The 21175-nt window shown below is 43.7% G+C and overlaps 1 protein-coding gene across 1 annotated transcript in view; it reads right to left on the bottom strand.

The window, feature by feature from the left end:
• Positions 1–20354, bottom strand: part of NID1 (nidogen 1) — an 83993-nt gene extending 63639 nt beyond the window's left edge. The window contains exons 1-6 of the mRNA XM_048485758.1: positions 20063–20354; positions 11240–11539; positions 9654–9883; positions 7762–8162; positions 2494–2643; positions 748–999 (exon numbers count right to left, since the gene is read on the bottom strand). Coding sequence (XP_048341715.1) covers positions 748–999; positions 2494–2643; positions 7762–8162; positions 9654–9883; positions 11240–11539; positions 20063–20266 — 1537 coding nt within the window. The 5' untranslated portion in view covers positions 20267–20354. The remainder of the gene's footprint in view (positions 1–747; positions 1000–2493; positions 2644–7761; positions 8163–9653; positions 9884–11239; positions 11540–20062) is intronic.
• Positions 20355–21175: the final 821 nt, after the last annotated feature.

Below are 21175 nucleotides of genomic sequence, written 5' to 3'. Positions count from 1 at the left end.
TTTTTTCCTCAAAAAGCAATTTATTTTTAAAAATATGATTTAAATTTTGATGTTAAAAAGCACTGGGGACCCAGAGCTCAGAGACCAAGGGGCAGAACACCCAACCCCCAGCAACACTATCTAAAACCTATATTCTTAGAAGGACTGAAACCACCACAAAATGATGCATGCCAATTCTGAATTCCAAAAGGCAATCCAGAAGAGCACTATCGTCAACAGTATCAGATGTTGCCAAGAGATCTAGGAGAATCAACATGGTCGCACTCCACTCAAGTCATGCAGAGCAGCCAAGACAGTTTCAGTCAAATAACCTTCCCTGAAACCAGACTATAATGGAATCAAACAATCTGTTTCGTTGAAGTTGCCTAGTCACCACTTGCTCAAGAATGGTAATCAAATACTGGATGATAGTTATTCAAATCTCCTGGTCAGGAGTAGATTTCTTTAGGATCTGTTTTAAAGCAAGGGCAACCATTCCTTCCCTCAAGAAGTCATTTCCTGTCTCCCAGACAGTCAGCCAGCCCTTCCCCTGACCCACAGCTTTAAGCATCCAAGAGGGAGAAGTAGTTGTTAGGCCTCAGACTCCTAATCATCCTGCCCACACACTAAATAAACTGAAAAGTATCCATACAAATGTTTATAATTCCCTGAAATCTGAAGCAACTTTTAAAAGCAAATACAAAATGGACAAACATTTATAGCTCCCTGAAATGTGAAGCAACTTTAAAAACCGAATATAAAATTTACCTGTAATACTGAATCCATTTTTATGTCCTTGCTGTTCCACGGCAAACATCCATCCAATGACTCCACCAATGGAGGCAAGAGGAAGCAAAGAAAAACCCAAAGCCTCTGGAATTGTGCTAATAGCAGTATAGGCACGTCCATGATTCATCACAACATAAGAGTGTAGGTCAGTGTTCTCAAACACAATTGGAACTGGATTGTTGCCTACAAAGATTCGTCCCTTAACTTTCCCGTTAACTCGTTGGGGGGAGCCTAATATAATAAAAGGAGATGCAGCAAATTTACAACACAACATTTTTGTTAACATATTTTGTCAATACATATCTTACTAGGACTGTCTTCATTCTAAGTGATTAATTTAATAACAACACACACACACACATACACATACACATACACACACACGCACACACACACACACCCCTACCTAATGGCCCAATTTGCTTGAGGTGAATGCCACATACAAAAACACCCTCTATATACATATGACTCTGATTATTTAAAAGAATGGCAGAAAAAAATTCCAAAAATATCAACTACTGTTCATAGTTCAAGCAGACAGGCAAACTAAAACATTGGCATCCATGTGCATTCTCTACAGGCACAATTAAACATTCACCTCTGAACAAACTTTCCATCACAACTTTGTCCAAGAAGAGTGCAAAGACGGTGCCCTCCTTACTGCCCAATAGGCAGCAGATTAAACCATTTTTGAAGACTTTCCCAGGATCCATCTTTTAGAGTGATGACAACTTTATAATAATTATTGATTAGTCTTGTTTTTAGGGATTGTTGTTTCACTGATAACTCTTGCTGTCCCTTTTTGGATTTTATTATATTGCTTTTATTCTGTGAACTGCCTCAAGCAGTTCTCTAGGGAGGAAGCATATAAACCTTCTAAATAAATACATTCAACAGTTCATGTAATGACTGATCATTCCAATTAAAAATTAAAAGTCCTGGAGCTAACTTAAACCATGATTTGAAATAATTATATGTAAATCTATTTATTTATTTTTACAATATTTATATTCTGCCTTTCTTCCTGGCTCAGTCCTGGCAAGAAATCTGCCTCTGAGTACCCAAGCAGAGTACAATTATAGCTATACACATCCTCTTAAAAAGTCACTCTAACTATTTTAATACATTGTTTTAATTTTTCTTCTATTAAATCATTTTTATGTTAGCTTTTATAATGATATTACCCATCTTGGCTCCTGAAATGCCTGGGAAAAAGGCAGGCATATAAATATTTTAAACAAATTAATTAATCTGAACTCTCCTACTTATTACAAATGCATAATATTTAAATTTTTAGGAGAGGGCAAGATCTCTACTTAATTCAATATTTTAAATGGATTTATAGATTTCTAATTACTTGAACAACACTTCTACAAATTGCACAGTCCTTTAACTAACAATAAAAAAGAAGTGCTGAAAATTGCATAATCTGCTAATTTCACAGTGGGTTAACCAAACTTTTTTTAAAAAGTGAAATTTTTAGGTTCATGGCCTCTTTGAATATTTTACAGGAAAAGGCAAAAAGTCAGTAGTGGTCAACAGCCTTTTCTTTCATTTCTGCCAAGTTTTCATAGAAGCTCCCTGTCCTGGATGTTGCTAGAGATAATGCACTGGACTTACAAGATCCCTGATTTGCCCCAGCAAGGCAACAATCGTATTAATTTTAACTAATTAAAACTGTTGTGATACGTTTTAGTACATTTCAGTTTGAAACAATTTTGTTACCTCCTGCTACACACTGATGTCCATTTCCTTTGTAGCCAGCAATACAGCTGCAACAAAAGCCATTTGGGTAGTCTGTGCAAATGGCATGAACAGAACACTGATGGTGGTTGTTTGCACAGGTTTGTTGGACATCCGTATTGTAGCGAAACACTGCACAGAATGAAAAAGCACAGCTCTGAGAACACAGCATTTTAATGAGGAGTGAAAACTCTGCCTCTGTCCCAGCCACAACACATTCTAAGCCAATCATGATATAGTTTATTCTCCCACACCCTTGCTCGGCTATCTGTTAAACATATAAGCCTCCCCACAAAAGAGGACATGGTCATGGTCATACAGGAGACTCTATTCCTGCTGAAGAAGTGATAGCTTGGGAGACTTCCAAGGGGCTGGAAAACCATGGAATCAAATAGGTATCCTGCTTGTTACAGTTAGTGATGAAGGGTAATGGGAAGGCCTGCATGAACAGCATGAGAAACCACTTGTTAAAGAGCGCATGCTTCAATGGATAGACCAGACAGTGATTAAAGAATTTTTTTAACCAGGGAAAAAATGAAAAATAGTGCTCCTATTTGATTGAATGCAGATTGTATCAACTATTTTAATAGCAAAGTCCTGCATTAAAAGTCATAGAGGATCATGAAAGACCAACCACTAGCTTAATGCCCATTGGGCAAGGTGGGCAGCTGCCCAGGGCATCACCTTGTGGGGGGCATCAAAATGCTGGGTTCGTTTTTGGGTATTTTAGTGGTTTTCCATTTTTGGCCTGCAGGGGGTGCAGTTTTAGGCTAGTGGCACCAAAATTTCAGTGTATCACTAGGAGACTGTCCTTATGCTACCCCCCAGGTTTGGTGAGGTTTGGTTCAGGGAGTCCAAAGTTATGGACTCCCAAAGGGGGTGCCCCTATCCCCCATTGTTTCCAATGGGAGCTAGTAGGAGATGGAGGCTACAGTTTTGAGGGTCCATAACTTTGGCCCCCCTGAACCAAACTGCACCAAACTTGGGGAGTATCATTAGGGAAGTCTCCTGATGAGACCCTGAAAGTTTTGAGACTGTGCCTTTAGAAATGTGCCCCCCACAGCCTGCAACCCCCATTGACAGCAATGCAGAAAACTCAATGCAGAACAAAGATTCTTGGGCAAATTTCTAGGATGTTCCTGCAGGGGGTGCATTTTTGGATGTATCGGCACCAAAATTTCAGGGTATCATCTGGAGATGATGGCACCCCCCAAGTTTGGTGCAGTTTGGTTCAGGGGGGCCAAAGTTATGGACCCTCAAAACTGTAGCCTCCATCTCCTATTAGCTCCCATTGGAAACAATGGGGGATGGGGCACCCCCTTTGGGAGTCCATAACTTTGGACTCCCTGAACCAAACCTCACCAAACCTGGGGAGTAGCATAAGGACAGTCTCCTGATGATATGCCGATACATCCAAAAATGCACCCCCTGCAGGCACCAATGTCCTGGTGCAAAAAAAATTGGTCGTGGTGGAGTGGCCGCCCATGGGGGGGGGGGGCATCCAACTCAGGTTTTGCCCAGGGCTACAGTTTGCCCAGGGCTGTCTCGTTACACCCCTGAGACCAACCAAATCTAAACTGTAATCTAATCTAAATCTAATTGTATAGCCTGGTCAACTGGATTTCTAGCAAGACCATTTAATTGGGAGAGGATGCTAGGGAATTCTGTGGTAAATTCAGAGTGGAAGAACACTTCACATGTTATAAAAAGTACTGTTTGCAAAATCATCTACCAAGCATCTTCACTGAACATTTGCAAAGGGAAGATGCGCGTCTGCAAACATTCAGTAGTCACATCCTTTTAGAAGCCCTGGGTGTATCATGGATTTTCAGAATAGTTGACTGGACATTTGGAAATGTTTCTTTCAAAGACATGGTTACCTACACCAGTTCTCCTTTAACTCTGGATATTGATATTAGTAGTAATTCAGGCATTACTTGGACCAATAAGGATAAAGCCCAATATCCACTTCTCTTGTGGCAATGCTCAGATCAGACTTTGGAAGTAACATGTGGCCTCTATTACATAATTAACTTATTTCACTACTTGATCTCCTATGATGAAATGATTCTAACTATACTGAAAAATGGGCAACAAGAAACTCAAAATGCCATTCTAGGATCCCAACTGTTTCGGTTGTCATTTCTAAAAAAAAACCTTAGTAAAACAGAAATGACCTAAAATATCAGATCTATCTGGGCAAAGGAAAGAATGTCCAAGCAAACTGGACATGATTTATGTTTTCTTAGTGGCACACAGGAAATTTATGTTTTCTTAGTGGCACACAGAAATCCTGGAAGATAATTTTGCTTTGTTGCCTTTAAATAACAATCAGTCATTTTGACTTTTTTTGTGTATGTTGGCTGAGTTTGCTAAGTTACTTGAATAACTGTAAGTATTTCCACATATATTTTGAACCTTGACATAGACAGAACAAACTATGCTTGGACAGGAAGCATACAAACCACATTAGGTAATATAGGAAGGGAATGAACAAATTTCCAGCAATAGGGAGCATATTTTGAGAGAGAAGGAAACTTCATTCAGTATTCCAAGCCTCACTAGCTACATCAATGAAGGAGGCAGGAAACTGGCCTCAAGAAACCAAATTCCACCCAGAGGTGTAGCGCCTATGGGGACATGGGGGGTCACATACCCCAAGCATAAGCCATGGGGGCTGGAAAATCGAGGCGAAGTGGGCCAGGTACAACAGGAGCATAATGGAGACCAGTGGGTGGGCAGAGCCATGCACGAGGAGAGAAGGCAGCGTGCCAGGCCTCTAGCTGTCTTCTGCATCTCCCTCATGGACAGGCCGGAAGAGGCTGAATCCTGCCGTCTGGCCAAGCCCCACTGGGGACCATCCACCTGCTTCCACAAGTGCTTGGGCGCGCAGGACGAGGGCGCAGAGGTGGCAGAGGGAGCCAAGCCAGGCAGCAGGAGTCAGCCTCTTCCAGTCTGTTCATGAGAGAGATGTGGGAGATAGCTGAAGGCTGGTGCGCTTGCCTTTCCTCCTTGTGCATGGCTCCGCTGGCCGGCCGGCACCATTCTCCTGCTGTGCCAAAACTTCACTGCTCCTGAGGCACTGCAACTGCCAACTGCCTCCCGCTGCTGGACCCTGCCAGTGGAGGTCAGGAGGTGGGCAGCAGAGGGACATTGCTGTTCCCACCACTGGCCAGACAACGAGACCAGTGATGACCAAAGTGGCTGAAGTGAGTGGGGCACGGGGGGGGTGCAGGGTGGGGGAGGTGAGGAGGCACTTGGGCAGGTGTTTCCCCAGGCACCATTTCCCCTACACCTCTGATTCAACCCAACAGGATTTTTCAAATTGTGATAGGGACTGAAAGGACTGGCATATGTATAGGGGGATAGAACTTGCCTCAGAGGGCATACTTGTACTCTGAGAATAATATTACCCATTTAGACCCTCCCATTTCAGCCTAATGGTTTCAGTACAATCATTTGGTGGTAAGGAGGTCACATACAATTTGGTTCTCAAACCATGATGGGTGCTAGTCAATCACTGCTGCCATCACCCTACTCAAACGAGAAAAAGATGGATCACTTCACTCATTTGATTCTATGAAGTTCTCCAGAGACATTTACTGCCCCAGCAGATTCTTGGTAAAGATGGTGCTTGCTGGACAGAACTAAAGTAGCAACTGCCCCACCAAAGTCCCCTTGCTCAAACAAATTTGTTACCGTGGTTATCACACAAGCTGGCTCCATGGAGTGAGGAAGAGGGAGTGGGTGTAGAGAGGGAAGATAAATAACAAAGAAAAAGAAATCTATTCCTCCTTGAGTTGCCCCTTTTCTCCCATCTGTAAAAATTCCTTTAATACTGTAATATTCTTCTAGTAGATCTTACACTGCATACACAGCTAAAGGCATTTTTATTGCAACACTTTAAAAGCTGAGTTATTTTTATTTTAAAAATATGTGTAACATTACAAAGTACAGAAAACATGCATGAATTTTGTGGAAGCAGCAAAGGCATATGGGAGGGGGAATGGCACCCGGAGACAACTCCTTCCCCAGGTGTCCCCCCGTGCCCGGTAGCTCAAGGGTGTGGCCTGCCCCCAGTGGTGGGATCCAAAAATTTTAGTAACAGGTTCCCATGGTGGTGGGACTCAAACTGGCGTAGCACCAATGGGGCTGGGCGGGGCATGACGGGGGCATGGCTGGGCATTCCGGGGGCGGGGCATTCCTGGGAGGGGCTGTGGCAAGGACACAGCCGCTGCGCCGGTCCTTGGGCAGGAAATGAATGCACGCAGGCGCAGGTTGCCACGCACGCCGGTGAACCTCCTGCTAGACTGCTTCAAGTTCTGCGCGCTACTGCTGAGAGGAGGGGCGTAACTAAGGCAAAAATCACGTGGCAAAATCACCAATTAGTAACCCCCTCTCGGCACACACAAATAATTAGTAACCTACTCTCGGGAACCTGTGAGAACCTGCTGGATCCCACCTCCTGCCCACCCCCGACCTCCTTGCAGCCCGGCTTCTGCCCTCCCCAGAGCCTGGGGAGAATAGGAATCGGGCTCCAGAAATGTTCTTTTAAAAGCATGGAGGCTGGGGGGCAGGGCTCAGGGGCAGGGAGGCCGGCTGGGTCCTGCTCTCCCCAGGCTCTGGGGAGGGCAGAAGCCAAGCTGCTGCAGGGAGGCTGGGAGGGGGGCTGAGAGCTGCGGCGGGTGGGCACATGCTGTTTCATCACATGGGGGTGTCCGGCACCCCCCCACATGACTAAAAGGCATGTGCCCAGGGTCATGGAGGTTTCCATATCCCTTGGTCAATATGCCCCTGGGAAGCAGCAGTTCCATATTTATTTAAACCCTGCTTTCCCTCCTCCATTTTAGCCTCACAAAAGTCCTGTGAAGGTGTGAGGGGGTGAGAAAAGAGAGAGAGCCTTAAGACAGTCATGCCTACCTCACAGAGTTGTTCTGAGGATAAAATGGAGAAGGGGAGAGAACAATGTTAGCCATTTTGGGTCCCCATTGGGAAGAAACATGGGGTATGAATGAAGTGAAGTAAATAAATGGCTGAGATGGAATTTGAACCAAGGGATCCTAGTCCAACATGCTAACTACACTGTGAGGTGAACACAGACAAGTAATTTACACAGATGCTTAGGAAAGTCTTTTTTTAGAAACTGATAATGTGTGCATAAAAGTATTAAGATTGAAACACCTTACTAGATTTATATTACTTATTCTGTGTTCCTGAATGACCTTATCCATCACAAATAACCATATTTACCAATTCCAGTTTCATCAACTTCTTCCACATCGATAACCTGAGGGTGTGGCTGAGGAAACTGTTGGCCTGGAAACTGGAGAGTGGGGTTTTTCCCTGTTGGGAGTGGACGATTAATTGGAGGATGCTCTGTTAAAAAATGATATGGAGACTGCAACCCATCTTCTCCTTCTATATGAGGCAAATTGTAACTAACATACAGTTGATCTCCTCTTCTGGTAATAGATGATTCTTGCTCGATAGAATCTGGGTGTAATATGGAAGGATCTGTAGTTACTTCTTGGAATTGATCGTAGTCATTATATTCTGCACCAACAGGAGTTTGAGAAATTTTTGGTAACTTGATATTTTCTGAACTGCCAATCTCAAATGCCCAGACTCCTTGTTTTCCCATATTACTGCTCCTAGAAAACAATAAATTCTCTTAAGCATACATTTTAAACAATCATGTCATTAATTGTAACATTTTCATTCCTATAATTACAGGTAAAAGTACATATTCTGGCTCAGTGCTCAGACCAATGTGTGTTCATGTAAACAGCTTTTCATGTAGAAAGATACCCACACAGTGCTGATTTGAAGCACAGCCACCTATTAATTGGATCTATACATAAACAAATACTGTATATACTCGTGTATAAGTCGACCCGCATATACGTCGAGGCACCTAATTTTACCACAAAAACTGGGAAAACTTATTGACACGTATAAGACGAGGGTAGGAAATGCAGCAGCTACTGGTAAATTTCAAAAAATAAAAATAGATACCAATAAAATTACATTAATTGAGGCATCAGTAGGTTAAATGTTTTTGAATATTTCTTTCAAAGAAAAACAGTAAACTAGCTCTGTAAGCCCTGATTCTCCCTTTAAATCCACCCAGAAGGGGGGGAGGGTGATTTAAAGGGAGAATCTGGGGAAAATTTGATAGAACAGAATTAAAATAAGAGAGAACATGATTGGGAAACAATCTAATGGAAGAGTGTGTCCTACCATATACACTTGCATAAAAGTCAAATTTTTCAGCACATTTTTTGTGCTGAAAAAGCCCCCTTCAACTTATACAAGAGTGAGGTGTATTTTTAAAAATATTTTAGGGTTTTTACTTTGTCAGCTGCCAGGGGGTGCAGTTTTTAGGCTAGCAGGACACACTCTTCCATTACATTGTTTCCCAATCATGTTCTCTCTTATTTTAATTCTGTTCTATCTGCCTGCCTGCCTGCCTAACCTTTCTAGCTTCTTGAGATCATGATGGTGTATCATCAGTGATAAGCAATCCCTATACATAACTTGCTAAGGGTTTGGAATGTCTGACAACATACCCACAGCCAATGGGTGCAAAGTGGATCCCTCACATTCTAACCTTCCTTCCGAAGACCTGGGGGCCACAGAGAGCAAGGTGGGGGGAGAAGCGGGCCTGATCCTCCATGTTGGACACATGGAGGATCAGGCCCTACACCTCCCTTTCCTGTTTCTGTAGGACTTAGGAAACAAGGGTCGGGAGAGAAACAGCCCAATCCTCCAAGCAGACCTGAGTTAGCTGAACCCCGCATGGTGGATTGGGTCCCCTTCCCTGTTTCCCAAGCTGTGCAAGGCTTGGTAAACAAGGCGGGGGGAGTTCTATTCTGCACACCCTCTCCCCCACATCTAGGGCCCATTTTATTTCATTTCAAAATGGACTTTACTGCTAGTAACAAATAATTGGGCAGATGATACCATAGAGTACTTTTCCCAGACTAAAATAATAATATTGTTTCATACATTATTATGTTACGGAAATATTTAGAAAATATCTAAAAATATTTTACATCTTTATGTATAGTTAGAATATTATTAATAATTTTAACAAAAGCACTTACATAAAAGATGACGCAGCCACTTAAAAAAATGCATACCTGTGAAGATTCCCAATGACTTCTTCCTCATTAGCAACTATATTGTATGATCCAGCTTTTACCCATATGAAGTAATTCGTAGAGGGCTGACTAAAGCCAACAATAGCAGGGATAATTTCCATATCATTTTTAGAATGTGTACTATAGAACTGCAAACCATCTTCCGGATAAAGGAGAACAGCATAGGAGGTGGAATCAGAAGATGCTAGAACAGCCTGGAATGTGTTTCTCTGTGGGAAAGGTTTAACCTTCATTTATTTACAGGAAACTAAGTAAAATCTGATATAATGATTATTCTTTATTATTATTCTTAAATATTAGAAATACAAGTTCAAACAGGCAGTGTTTTACACAGTTGTTAATGCATTTTTATAAACACAATGACCTGAAGTTGCTCATGCATTTTTTATAAACACAATGGCCTGAAGTGAAACACACTTTGCTCTTTTGAGCATTGAATATCAAAAAGTCTCACTGTAAAATGAAGAGGCCCTATGTCACCACCCAAATCACTACTTTGAACTTGTCCCATGACACCGAAGAATTTTTGATGTTTTCCCCCTTTGGACAGCAGACCCTAAACCAGTGGTGGCGAACCTATGGCACGGGTGCCAGAGGTGGCACTCAGAGCCCTTTCCGTGGGCACACGTGCACAGAGTTCATCATGTGGGGGGAGCGGAAAAATCACACACACCCCCACTCACACACAGATCTAGGCTGGCCTGAGCACGATCCTTTACCTGGGAGTAAGCTTGGTTGCTGGTAATGGGGCTTGCTTCTGAGTATACCCTCCTGGGATCGTGATTCACCCATTCGAAGTGTTGCACGGTTGCTTCATCAAGCTTACTCCCGAGTAACATGCGCCTCTGACCCAACTGTTTTTTCTAAACTAAAACCTCAGTATTCAGGTTAAATTGCCGTGTTGGCACTGCGATAAATAAGTGGGTTTTGGGTTGCAATTTGGGCATATACCATATCATAAACTGCTTCTGAAAGTCCTTTCACTGTTAAAAGAAGTTTGCTATGAAGCAAAAGGTCTCCTGCTGTTCAGTACATAGAAAGTCAAAAGGATCCCTGGCCATATGAGTCTGCCCATGGGAAAAGCTGGGATAGAAACGTTTCAAAATAAATACTTAAGAAATTTAAACAGCCTTAGTTCTGCACTTAAATGAACTCCACCCCACCATGGTTCACCAACACTAAAAGTTAAAAGGTATTTTAACACAGCTTACATCCATGCAGATATTTGTTACTTATGGCATGCAAAAAAAATCTCATAAAACAAAACATAAACACTTTCCTCCATATGCAATATATGTTCAAGGCAACTGGTAGACTAATGACTTCCTGAGGAGAAAGTGTGTGAGTGTTGGGGGGGGGGGGGAATCAATTCAAAACTATCCATATCTCAGTATACTGGTTCCATTCCAAATTGATCCTCTGCAGCTCTGAGCTTCAACTGTACGTTGGGAGAGCCTATCAAAGATCCTACAGGCCCTAAGTTTGTTTAGTTTGGGCATTAAAATAGAGTGGATCACTACATCGGTGCCTTCTAATTGTGTGTTGCTAGGCTATTAAATGCTCACCTTGGCTTGCAAAATGGTATATTCTCCAGGTCCTGCATAAGGAGCCACAGAATCCCAAGTAACAATGACAACACTGTGTGGGTGAAAGGTAGTATCTGGGAAGCCTTTTTTAATATACTTGTCAGCAAGCTGGAGGACATCAGGAGATGAATCTTCCCTATAATACACCTTGCCGTGTCCACCTGTGGTATCCAAATCCGCAAAAAAGGGTGCAATACCTCCAAAACTGAGAGGAAATTGACCAAGATAATCTTCTTCCCTTGGCGGTTCAGTCACAGCAATGATGCCATTAGTAAGAACCTATTAAGTAGTAAAGATTACATGAGTCAAAAGAGCATACAAGATGGTATAAACAAGCCTCTACAGCATCTTTGTAATACGTGTTTCCAGTCTGAAATAAAAAATACACAGCATATCCTTACCCTACCAAATATGTCTCCACAAGTTCCATGAATATTAGGAAAACCATAATTAACTTCAAATAATGTTTACCACAGCAGAATGAATCCCAACTACTGAGTTCCTCAGAAGGAAAGGCATTTTTGTTTGTGGAAAAAGGAGGCATCAATTTCTAATGATGCCCCCTTCCACTGCAAATCTCTACTCTGCCCCCTGGGCTGTTCCAGAGGATCCACTAACTCCCAGGAACAAAACGGAGGGAGAGGGTGATTAGTGGATTGCAGCAGGAGGAACAGTTAAGAAAGTCCCAGTCCACAAAATATTTGGGTGGTTGGATACACACCATGATTATGTCACCATTCAGCATGACCGATAACATCTCGCTTTGTATTGGATTGAGAACACAGTTATCACATTCGACAGACTTGCAGAGTAATATAAAACTAAAAGTCTAGCTAGACATTTGCAAGAAACATGGAGTCTCAGGAGTCCTTGCCTCTCCATCTGTTTTCCCTGTGATATCTGGTTTTACACAACATGTTGTGTGACAACATAGCTGCTGTAGTAGATTGATGATTTTTGGTTGAGGGAGAAAACAAAATGATGGTGTCATGTTAAGTGTAACTTGAAACCAGAGACAAGAACAGCTGTTTCATACCACTTATAATGTCTAGTTAGGCTCTACGAGCAGAACAGAGTGTCATACTATCAAACATAGCTTTCCAGCCCTGGATTTTGCCAAATACTTGGATATTGGACGTTTGCAGAGAGAAGTGAGGGAACGAACGAGTTAACCCTTCTGACACCAGATGCTTTCCCCCTAGCAATTCTTTCCCCCTTCCAAACAACTTTCAAGTCAGGAAAGCAGTGGAAAAAGTAGTCTGGGAAGGAGCAATGCAAAGGTGGGAAGCAGGAAGCAGAAGGGTTCAGCACTCCCCACAAGTCTCTCCCCTGAAAGCACATTATTTTGCAGACACAGATCCACGTTTGTCAAGATTTCACACTAATCATCAAAACAATGGCTGATTCCAAGGATAAAGAGAGGGAATGCAATGCTAGAAAGTCTGTGTCCATTCAGGCTCTAGGTGAGAAATAGTATTCTACTGCCTCACTGAAGGATAAACTCTGATCTCCCCACCCTATGTTCTGAATAATCTGAGACTGCTTCTAAATGTCAGGAGAAAAATGGAACAGCTTCCATCTTTGGTGTTTACAATGCATCCTTGCCATTTCCTCACCATGATAAGATCACCAGCCCAGACATTCTTTCCCAGGCCAGCTCACCAAACATTCAAACTCTTCTCAAACAGACACAGCTGTTCTGTTTTGGGGCCTACTTAAAGGATGTCAAATGAACATAAACCAAAGATACACTGGTGTGAAAGCTAATGCTAAACAACCCCAGTTGGTCCAAAGCTGTGATACTGAGATGTCTGTTAAAAAAAAGACTGGAAGTTCATCAATAAGTGGAAAGCTTTGGCAAGCAATAGGAAATATTCTGATCTGGAATGGCATGGAAATCTATAATAGAAATCCTAGAAGAATCTTAGTGGGCCTGCAGTGTGTCATCATGACCTTATTATTGAAGTAACACATACTTCAGATCCTTTCTCAATTCATAGAGCATATACTCATAACTCCTAAGGAAAGTTTCCCTAAATTGTCCAAAAATTGCATGTGCAAACATATAGCCTTAAAAAAAATCCTACAGTTAACTACACCAATATCAATTTTTTAAAAAGATAACATTTTATGAGACCATTAAACAAACAAAACGGATGCCATATTGCTCTATTGGCCAGGTTTGATTTAGAAACTGGTATGCCTGTTACTAGTAGCTGGTTCATTAATTAGCATTGATTCCCAGTGTCACTTCCTTGTATGGCATCAGACCAGGGGTCCTCTATGGTGGAGCACAGTCTCCTCCTCAGCCATTCGCTTACAATTTACCACCTTGATTTATTTTTAATTTAATCATATTTCTCTCTCCTTCCTCCAATCAAAGAAGAGCTCAATGCAGAGCTCGAAGCAGGTCACAATTCAGCAGAGGCATAGCTACCAGGGGGCGGGGTGGTGCACATTGCACCAGACAGGCAGCTGGGATGGCGTGCAAAAAATTCAGGTTTGTTTGTGGTTTTTTGTATTTTTTAGTGTTTTTTCAGTTTTTGACCTGCAGGGGGCACAGTTTTTAGGCTAGCATCACCAAAATTTCTATAATGGTGACTTGAGATGTTCGGGGCAAAAAATCATACTTTTGTTGTGGGGGGGCGGTGGCCTCCCATACGGGGGGGACTCAGATTTTGCCCTGGGCTCCATTTTTCCTAGCCACGCCTCTGGGCCGGACTTGCACAGGTCACATGGGGAGGGGCAGTCAGCCACCCACTCGTCCCTCTCCCCCACCCCCAGCCAGGAGCTGGGGCAGCTGCTGCCTAGCTGTGGCTTATCCTAGGCCAAAGGGTAGAAGCGGCAGAGCACCCCCAGACAAGTGGGAGGGCCGGCCCTTGGCAAAGTGGCCAGCCCAAACATGGCACTGGCCTGCCCCAAAAGATGTGATATAGGGTTGGTAGAGGAGCAGGCCTTCCACACAGGGTACCGAGCCCTGCACTCTGAACTGCTCACCTAGCCTGCTGTGCAGAAAGGCAGGCATGCAGGTGAGTGAGGGGGCACCCTGCTGGTGGGTGGCAACCCAGCCAGGCAAGACAAAGGTGGGAAGGAGATGAGGCCAGATGGCTTGGACACCCCCAGGCAGTGGTGCAAAGCTTCACACTAACACCAGCCACTGCGCCTCCTCTTTCTGCATTTCCCACCCACCTCCACTTGGGCTGCTACATGATGTTACAAAGATGTCCCCTTGTGCAGAGATTTGGAAAGCTTGCTGAACTAGTAAGTGTCGAAGGTTCGGAAGTTGGTGAGGGGATAATAGGAAGATCCAAAAGTTGGGTGGGAGAGGGAGGTTCAAACTTGGGGGGGGGGTGATAAGCAACAGTCGTGGTGAGAAACGCAGATCCAGACATTAGGGAGAGGGCTGGGGTTCTGGACTAAAAATCCCAGCTCAAGTTCTTGCTCAACCATAATGCTCAATGGATAACTTTGAGTCATATTCTCTCATTCCAATCTACTTCACAGGCTGTTGTCTGACTCCCATGTATGTTACCTGAGCTCTTTCAAGAAATGGCAGGATAAAATGTGATAGTCACAATTAGCATTTTAAATTGGGTGTGGAAACTCACTGGTAAGCACTGTAGACAAAACAAAAGTAGGAGTTGTGTATTCCCAACAGTCTGCCACAGTGTAGCATTTCGATCTTGGACTTGTTTGTAAACACACTTCAAAGTCAGCACCATACAAAGCATATTACATACGTCTGAGTGCCCCAATTATTTAGGAGTGTATTTGAGGCAGGTTGTGCAGTGAATTTGGGATAAGACAGGTGAATGTTCCTACAATGGCATTACACTGGCAGTTCTATTGTTATACCCTGAATATCAACAGATCTAATTCTCAACATGGCCAAATCTCTGAATTCTTAAAACCAGGCTAAAAGTCCTATTCTCATCTTCAAATCCTCGAGAAGAATTTCAGAAGCTTCTGGGAGGACAGCAAGATCAATCTCCTTGGCATCTCCATGGGAACCCTTAAAAACATGGGCATACAGGGAGCTAAGAATCTGGTGAGGAAGAGGATATTTGATTTGGATCATTGCAGCACCCAAACTAGATTGAGGTACACATTTTCTTGCGCTGCTGTTGGGATCCCCCCACCTGTAACCCTTCCACTATATCTGAAATTTCTTGTGCTTCCATGCCATAGGCATGCATTTATGCTAGCAGACTAAATACACTCCCAACAAGAGAACTGAGTGGGTGCTCTGGAAAAATTCCTTTTTCTGACTGTTTATGTAAGTGAATGTCTCATGAGGCAGTCCCTGGACACTGATGTAGAGCCTGAAGACACTGTGGAGCCAGAGCTGGCTCCTCGCAAGGAAGTGCAGACAGCAGAGTCAGATCCAAGCCCTCCCCAGCAAGCCAAGACACAGCCTGATGCCATCAGGAATCTCAGAAGAGCCAAGTAGCGAGCCAGCTGCTCAAAGGAGACAAAGGCAGAGGCTACAGTTACAGTGTAAAAGGAGAGGTGCTCGAATTACTGCTAGATATGGCAGAAGGCTCTGCGAAATGGAGGCATCGCATTGGAGGAGGACTGAGCCCTTGCAGGATCCTAGCCTCATAACTCAGAATCTCCTTGAACCCTGTTTTGGTCTTGGCTCTGCCTGAGTGCCCCATCACTAAGTGTTTCACTGGAAAGCACCACATACCAGGTTCCCTGCTCCATGTCTTGTACCTTTGTGCCTAGTTTGCCTGCCTGCTTGAACTCCTGGACTTGCTTTAGGCCTTGGTTTCTGTCAGAAAAAGACAGGGAGTGGAGGGACAGAACTTTTGAAGGCCACAGCTGTGCTTGAACGCATGGAAATATTTTAAATAGAATTAATAAATAAATTCAGAAGGTGCAGCAGGTCTAATTCCACCCGCAAGTGGTGGTCCTGGTTTTTCAAAGGAAGTGTAAGCATATCCTAAAATATAAAACACCTAGCCCTACATTTCTCAGCACTTCTCTGATCTTTCACACACCTGCTTTGCTGCAAGCCTGGACAGGCAAGTTCTGATTTTCCACCTACAGGACAGCCATATTTCCTGACCATGTAACCACTTTGTCCATTTTCTCCCTTTCCACTGACAGACTTTTGATTTTTTAACTGGCAATTGAATATTGTTACGTCAATATATGTGCACCAATACCTCTGAACCTCAACTTCCCTTTTTTTAAAAAAGAAATCCTCTAGCCCTTTTTGTTGTGGAGACATGAGGGGGAAAGTATATTTCTGTAATGAAAGGGGACAGAGATTTGTTTTTTCATAAAAATGAACTCTAGGAATTCAGATTGCTTTTTATATCTATTGCTTATAACATTATATCAATATAACAATATTTAATTGCTCATTTTTTAAAAGCCCTCACAACCGAGGGGAGGGGGGCTGGCTACTGCAGGGAAACTACTATGCATTCTTCCATGTGGAAGCCCTATTGCTGTTGTGCTGTATCAGCAGTTTCAACAACAGTGGGAAAACCTCACAAACCGATCCCCATATGGAAACCACCAACATTATTTTAATGTAGCAACTTAAGGAGTTATCCAGATTCATCAATAATGAGAATTTTCCATTGACTTCCATGGGTAGAAATTACTGATTGGTTGCTAATCCCAGCAAAGAACTTTGTTTAAGGGTTGCCAAAATGCATGTGCTTCCATTGCAGAACTATTATTCGTTTATATTTATTTCCCGTCCTTTACCATGGTCTCAGGGTGAGTAACAATAAAAACCATACAAAATCTCACAACAAAATCCCATCCTAAAAACCCTAAAACAGTCTAAAATCTCAAGAACCTACCCCAACCACCCACAAAAAGGGAGGGGTGTATGGACACCTCAGGGGGTCTCTTCCAGTGGGGAGAGTCAGCCAAATGCCCGGGTGAAGATTTCTTCATCAAACCCCAAACTACAAGAGAGTAGGTGTCTGGTGAACCCAATCTCAGAACCCGAGCAGGAATATATGGGTATATGTGCGCTCTCAGTTACCCAGGGCTGAAGCCACATGGGGCTTCATAGGTTAGACCAGCACTTTGAATTGAGCCTGGTAGCACATCAGAAGTCAGTGCAGATTTTTCAGATCCTGGTGTGAAGCACCGGTCAGCAGACGAGTTGCTGTATACTGCACCAGCCTATACCATCCTCAAAGGCAGCCCCAAGTATAGGTGCTACAATAATCCAATCCAGTGGTGGGATCCAAAAATTTTAGTAACAGGTTCCCATGGTGGTGGGATTCAAACTGTGGCATAGCGCCAATGGGGCTGGGCGAGGCACGATGGGGGCGTGGGCGGGCATTCTGGGGGCGGGGCATTCCTGTGGGGGGCTGTGGGAAGGACGCAGCTGCTGTACCAGTCGTTGGGCAGGAAACGAATGCACGCAGGCGCAGGCTGCCACGCACACCGGTGCACCTCCTGCTAGACTGCTTCAAGTTCTGCGCGCTACTGCTGAGAGGAGGGGCGTAACTAAGGCAAAAATCATGTGGCAAAATCACTAATTAGTAACCCCCTCTCGGCACACACAAATAATTAGTAACCTACTCTCAGGAACCTGTGAGAAGCTGCTGGATCCCACCTCTGATCCAATCTGATGGTTACCAGAGCATGGATAACTGTGGCCAGGTAATCCTGGTCCAGGAAAAAGTAGAGCTGGTGCACCAACTGGAGAAGTTGATGGGCCCTCCTGGTCATCACTGCCACCTGGGTTTCCAGAGACAGCACTCATCCAGGATGACCCCAAGATACCACATCAGTCTAATATTTAACTATGACCCTCCTCTACCTCTGTACTGTACTATACTGTACTATGAGTGATGAATTTTAATATGTATTTCAATATCAGCCCAAGCCAAGATTATTCACACTTCAGTAAAGCTGCTTATTATTACATATTTATATGAAGAGTAGGAGGAAGAAATTACAACAGGGGAATTTGGAGACAAAATTCAAGATTTCCTTTTAGGGTATAATTCTATTTAATCTGACAGGGCTTAACCATGATATATTTTTAGGAATCAATACTTCTGAATTACACAGATGACTAAGCACATTTACAGGATGCAAGAAAACATGCCATGCACATTTTATGCATAGTTCTGCCTCAATTAGCTAATGGGATTTGTGAAAAGAAGAAAACTACTGAACAGTCTCAGATTTTGGAGAAGAAACCCAAACTTTTAAACAAATAGGAATATTAAAAATTTTAAACCACACAATGTAGGGAGATGATTAAAACATTACAGAAAAAAGGAAGCTGGGTGCAATTAAGATTAGAACAGGGGACACAGTACAGAGGTGGGGAACAGTCATAATTAACCAGTAGAGTTCATGTCCTGCATATAGATGCAATCTTTGGCATTTCCCATTAAAAGGCCCTCAATTGTAGATCTGGAGACTATCATTGTAAATGCTTGCTCAGGAAATATTTTAAGATTCCAGTTATAGAGCATTATGGCTCACTCTGGGTCAAGGTCACCCTGCAAGCTTTCATGGTACAGTGGGTATCTGAACTTGGTCCTAGACTGAAACTCCAACCACGACTCTACGCTAGAGAATATCACAAGCTGTATTTTTGAGACTAGCCATCTACTACAGTGGTCTTTTCGTCTACATTTCTGGTGAACTTTAAATATATATATATCAACAATTTACAATTGTATTCATATTGCCTTGTGCATAGTATAGTACTGAATGATGTTACGTTCATTGCTAATGTACCTGATGGAGCATGTCAGCAATAAATACTATCCAACGAACTTAACAACATTTGATTTGTTTACTGAGACAACACTGTACAGAAATAGAACACCTCTAAATTATCTTTTGAACTTCCATGATTGCATAATGGGCATATTTCAAGTTGAACAGCAAAATATCAAAATCTTTTTTCCCACCGGTCCTGAAGTAACATCTGGAGGAAGCAAATAAATTTAGACTTCATCCACTCACTCAGATGTGACAAATAAAGTATTTAGCTCATTTAGTGCTAGAGGAGGAGCAACATTTATTTAGACCAGTGCAAGATTTGACAGTTTGTATTCAAATATCCTATGGTGCCATGGAGTAAACTACATGATCACAACGCCTCTTCCAGTTGGGACTGCAAGTCCTGGAAGGCTAGCATCCATCTGCTTTCTATTTTGTTTGGGAGCAACAAAAACCTACTCTGCTTGCCAAAACGTTGCTTCCCACCCAACAACCCTCACTCTCTGACCTGATGCAGCTTGCAAGACATCTTAACCTCGTATTCAGTGCCATGGGTCAGAAGATTCCTCCTATTTATGACATGACTCTTTGTTATATCGATGTTCAAGGACAGACCATCCCAGCTGCACACAATATAAAGAGCGGTGCACATTGTTGAATTCCTGCTATAGACAAAACTGAGTCTCATCCTCCAAAATCTGTTTTCAGCCTTGAGACCTATGCATTTCTAATCGTAGATCTGGAGGAAGGGCAGTGCCGTCGAGCATGTACAGAAGGCTTTCCCTTCATCAATGAGGAGCCACGGTCGACCCCCTGCCCCACATCTAGAATGAGGAAAAAAGAGCTCCTCGATCCAGGGGAATTAGGCAACCTCCCAAACAGCACGTCCTTCTCTTCGCTCGCATCCATGATCGGGCGCAGACGGATTCGCCCGAGCACTGACAGCAGCCACCTCCCGGCTCCCTTGTCTGCCTTCACTCAAGGACCCCATAAAAGCCCCCCTCTCTCCCGGTCTTCTTTTCCCACCCTGGCCTCGATCAGCCCAGCTCAATCCCTTCAATGCAGCCCGAGCGCGCTTACATAGAGCGAATTTACACTGGAACCGTAGAAGTGCAGAGGGATCTGCAGCTCCAGGGGCGGGGAGCTCACGTCGTCCCCGGGCTCCAACTCGGCGTCCCCTTGCTCCAAGCCGAAGGGAAAGAAGAGTCCCCTATGAGGTAGACCGTCCCCCGGCAAAACCAGCGCCAACAGCGCCCACAGGCTCAAGTTCCTCAGGCTGACCATGCTCCCTTCTTCCTGCACCCCGAAGAAACTCCTTTTTAGGCAGCCGCTGGACGAGGACCCAGCAGACAGAACGCCTCCAAGTTTTAAACCTCGCCAGGGCTGTGGTGCAATAGAGAGGAGGGGGAGATCGGGGGCAGCCAATCGACAGAAAGCTCAAAGAAAAACCAGCCTATGGCAATTAGAGGACGGGCTTCTGCATCCCGTCCTCCCTCCCGCATCCCAAATCCATCAAAAATCCCAACACACCAGCAACTCATCTTTGCTTTTCTAATCGGCAGCCTTCCACAACGAAAGTTTCCCGCCCTGGTCTAAGAGGACAGTTAGGAGGCAGGCGTATTGCCCACACTTACATTTTGTTTAAAAGCATACCTTTTCTGTGCTTATTAATTCTTGCATATGGAACACAAAGAGAAACCTGGTGAAAAATCTATTGGGGAAATCCTTTTAGTACATCACAACAACTTTATTTTGGATCACATCAGCATCTATCAGATCCAGTCAATCAGGATCAGTGGACAGCATCTAGCCACTCACGAAGAAGAGGCCCATCTGTCCCTGTTGTTTGTAACCAGTCTTTGCAATTCAGAAATCTATTGCTTCTATGTGTGTATGGTGGATTCCACACAGGGCAAATATAACTGGTGTAGGGTGTAAGAAGAAGAAGAGGAGGAGGAGGAGGAAGAGTTTGGATTTATATCCCCCCTTTCTCTCCTGTAGGAGACTCAAAGGGGCTTACAATCTCCTTGCCCTTCCCCCCTCACAACAAACATCCTGTGAGGTAGGTAGGGCTGAGAGAGCTCCAAAAAGCTGTGACTAGCTCAAGGTCACCCAGCTGGCGTGTGTGGGAGTGCACAGGCTAATCTGAATTCCCCAGATAAGCCTCCACAGCTCAGGCGGCAGAGCTGGGAA

Source organism: Sphaerodactylus townsendi, linkage group LG01, assembly GCF_021028975.2.
Source record: "Sphaerodactylus townsendi isolate TG3544 linkage group LG01, MPM_Stown_v2.3, whole genome shotgun sequence".
NCBI classification, from domain to species: Eukaryota; Metazoa; Chordata; class Lepidosauria; order Squamata; family Sphaerodactylidae; genus Sphaerodactylus; species Sphaerodactylus townsendi.
The sequence above is the reverse complement of the archived record's forward strand: the minus strand, read 5'-3'. Positions and strand labels throughout refer to the sequence as shown.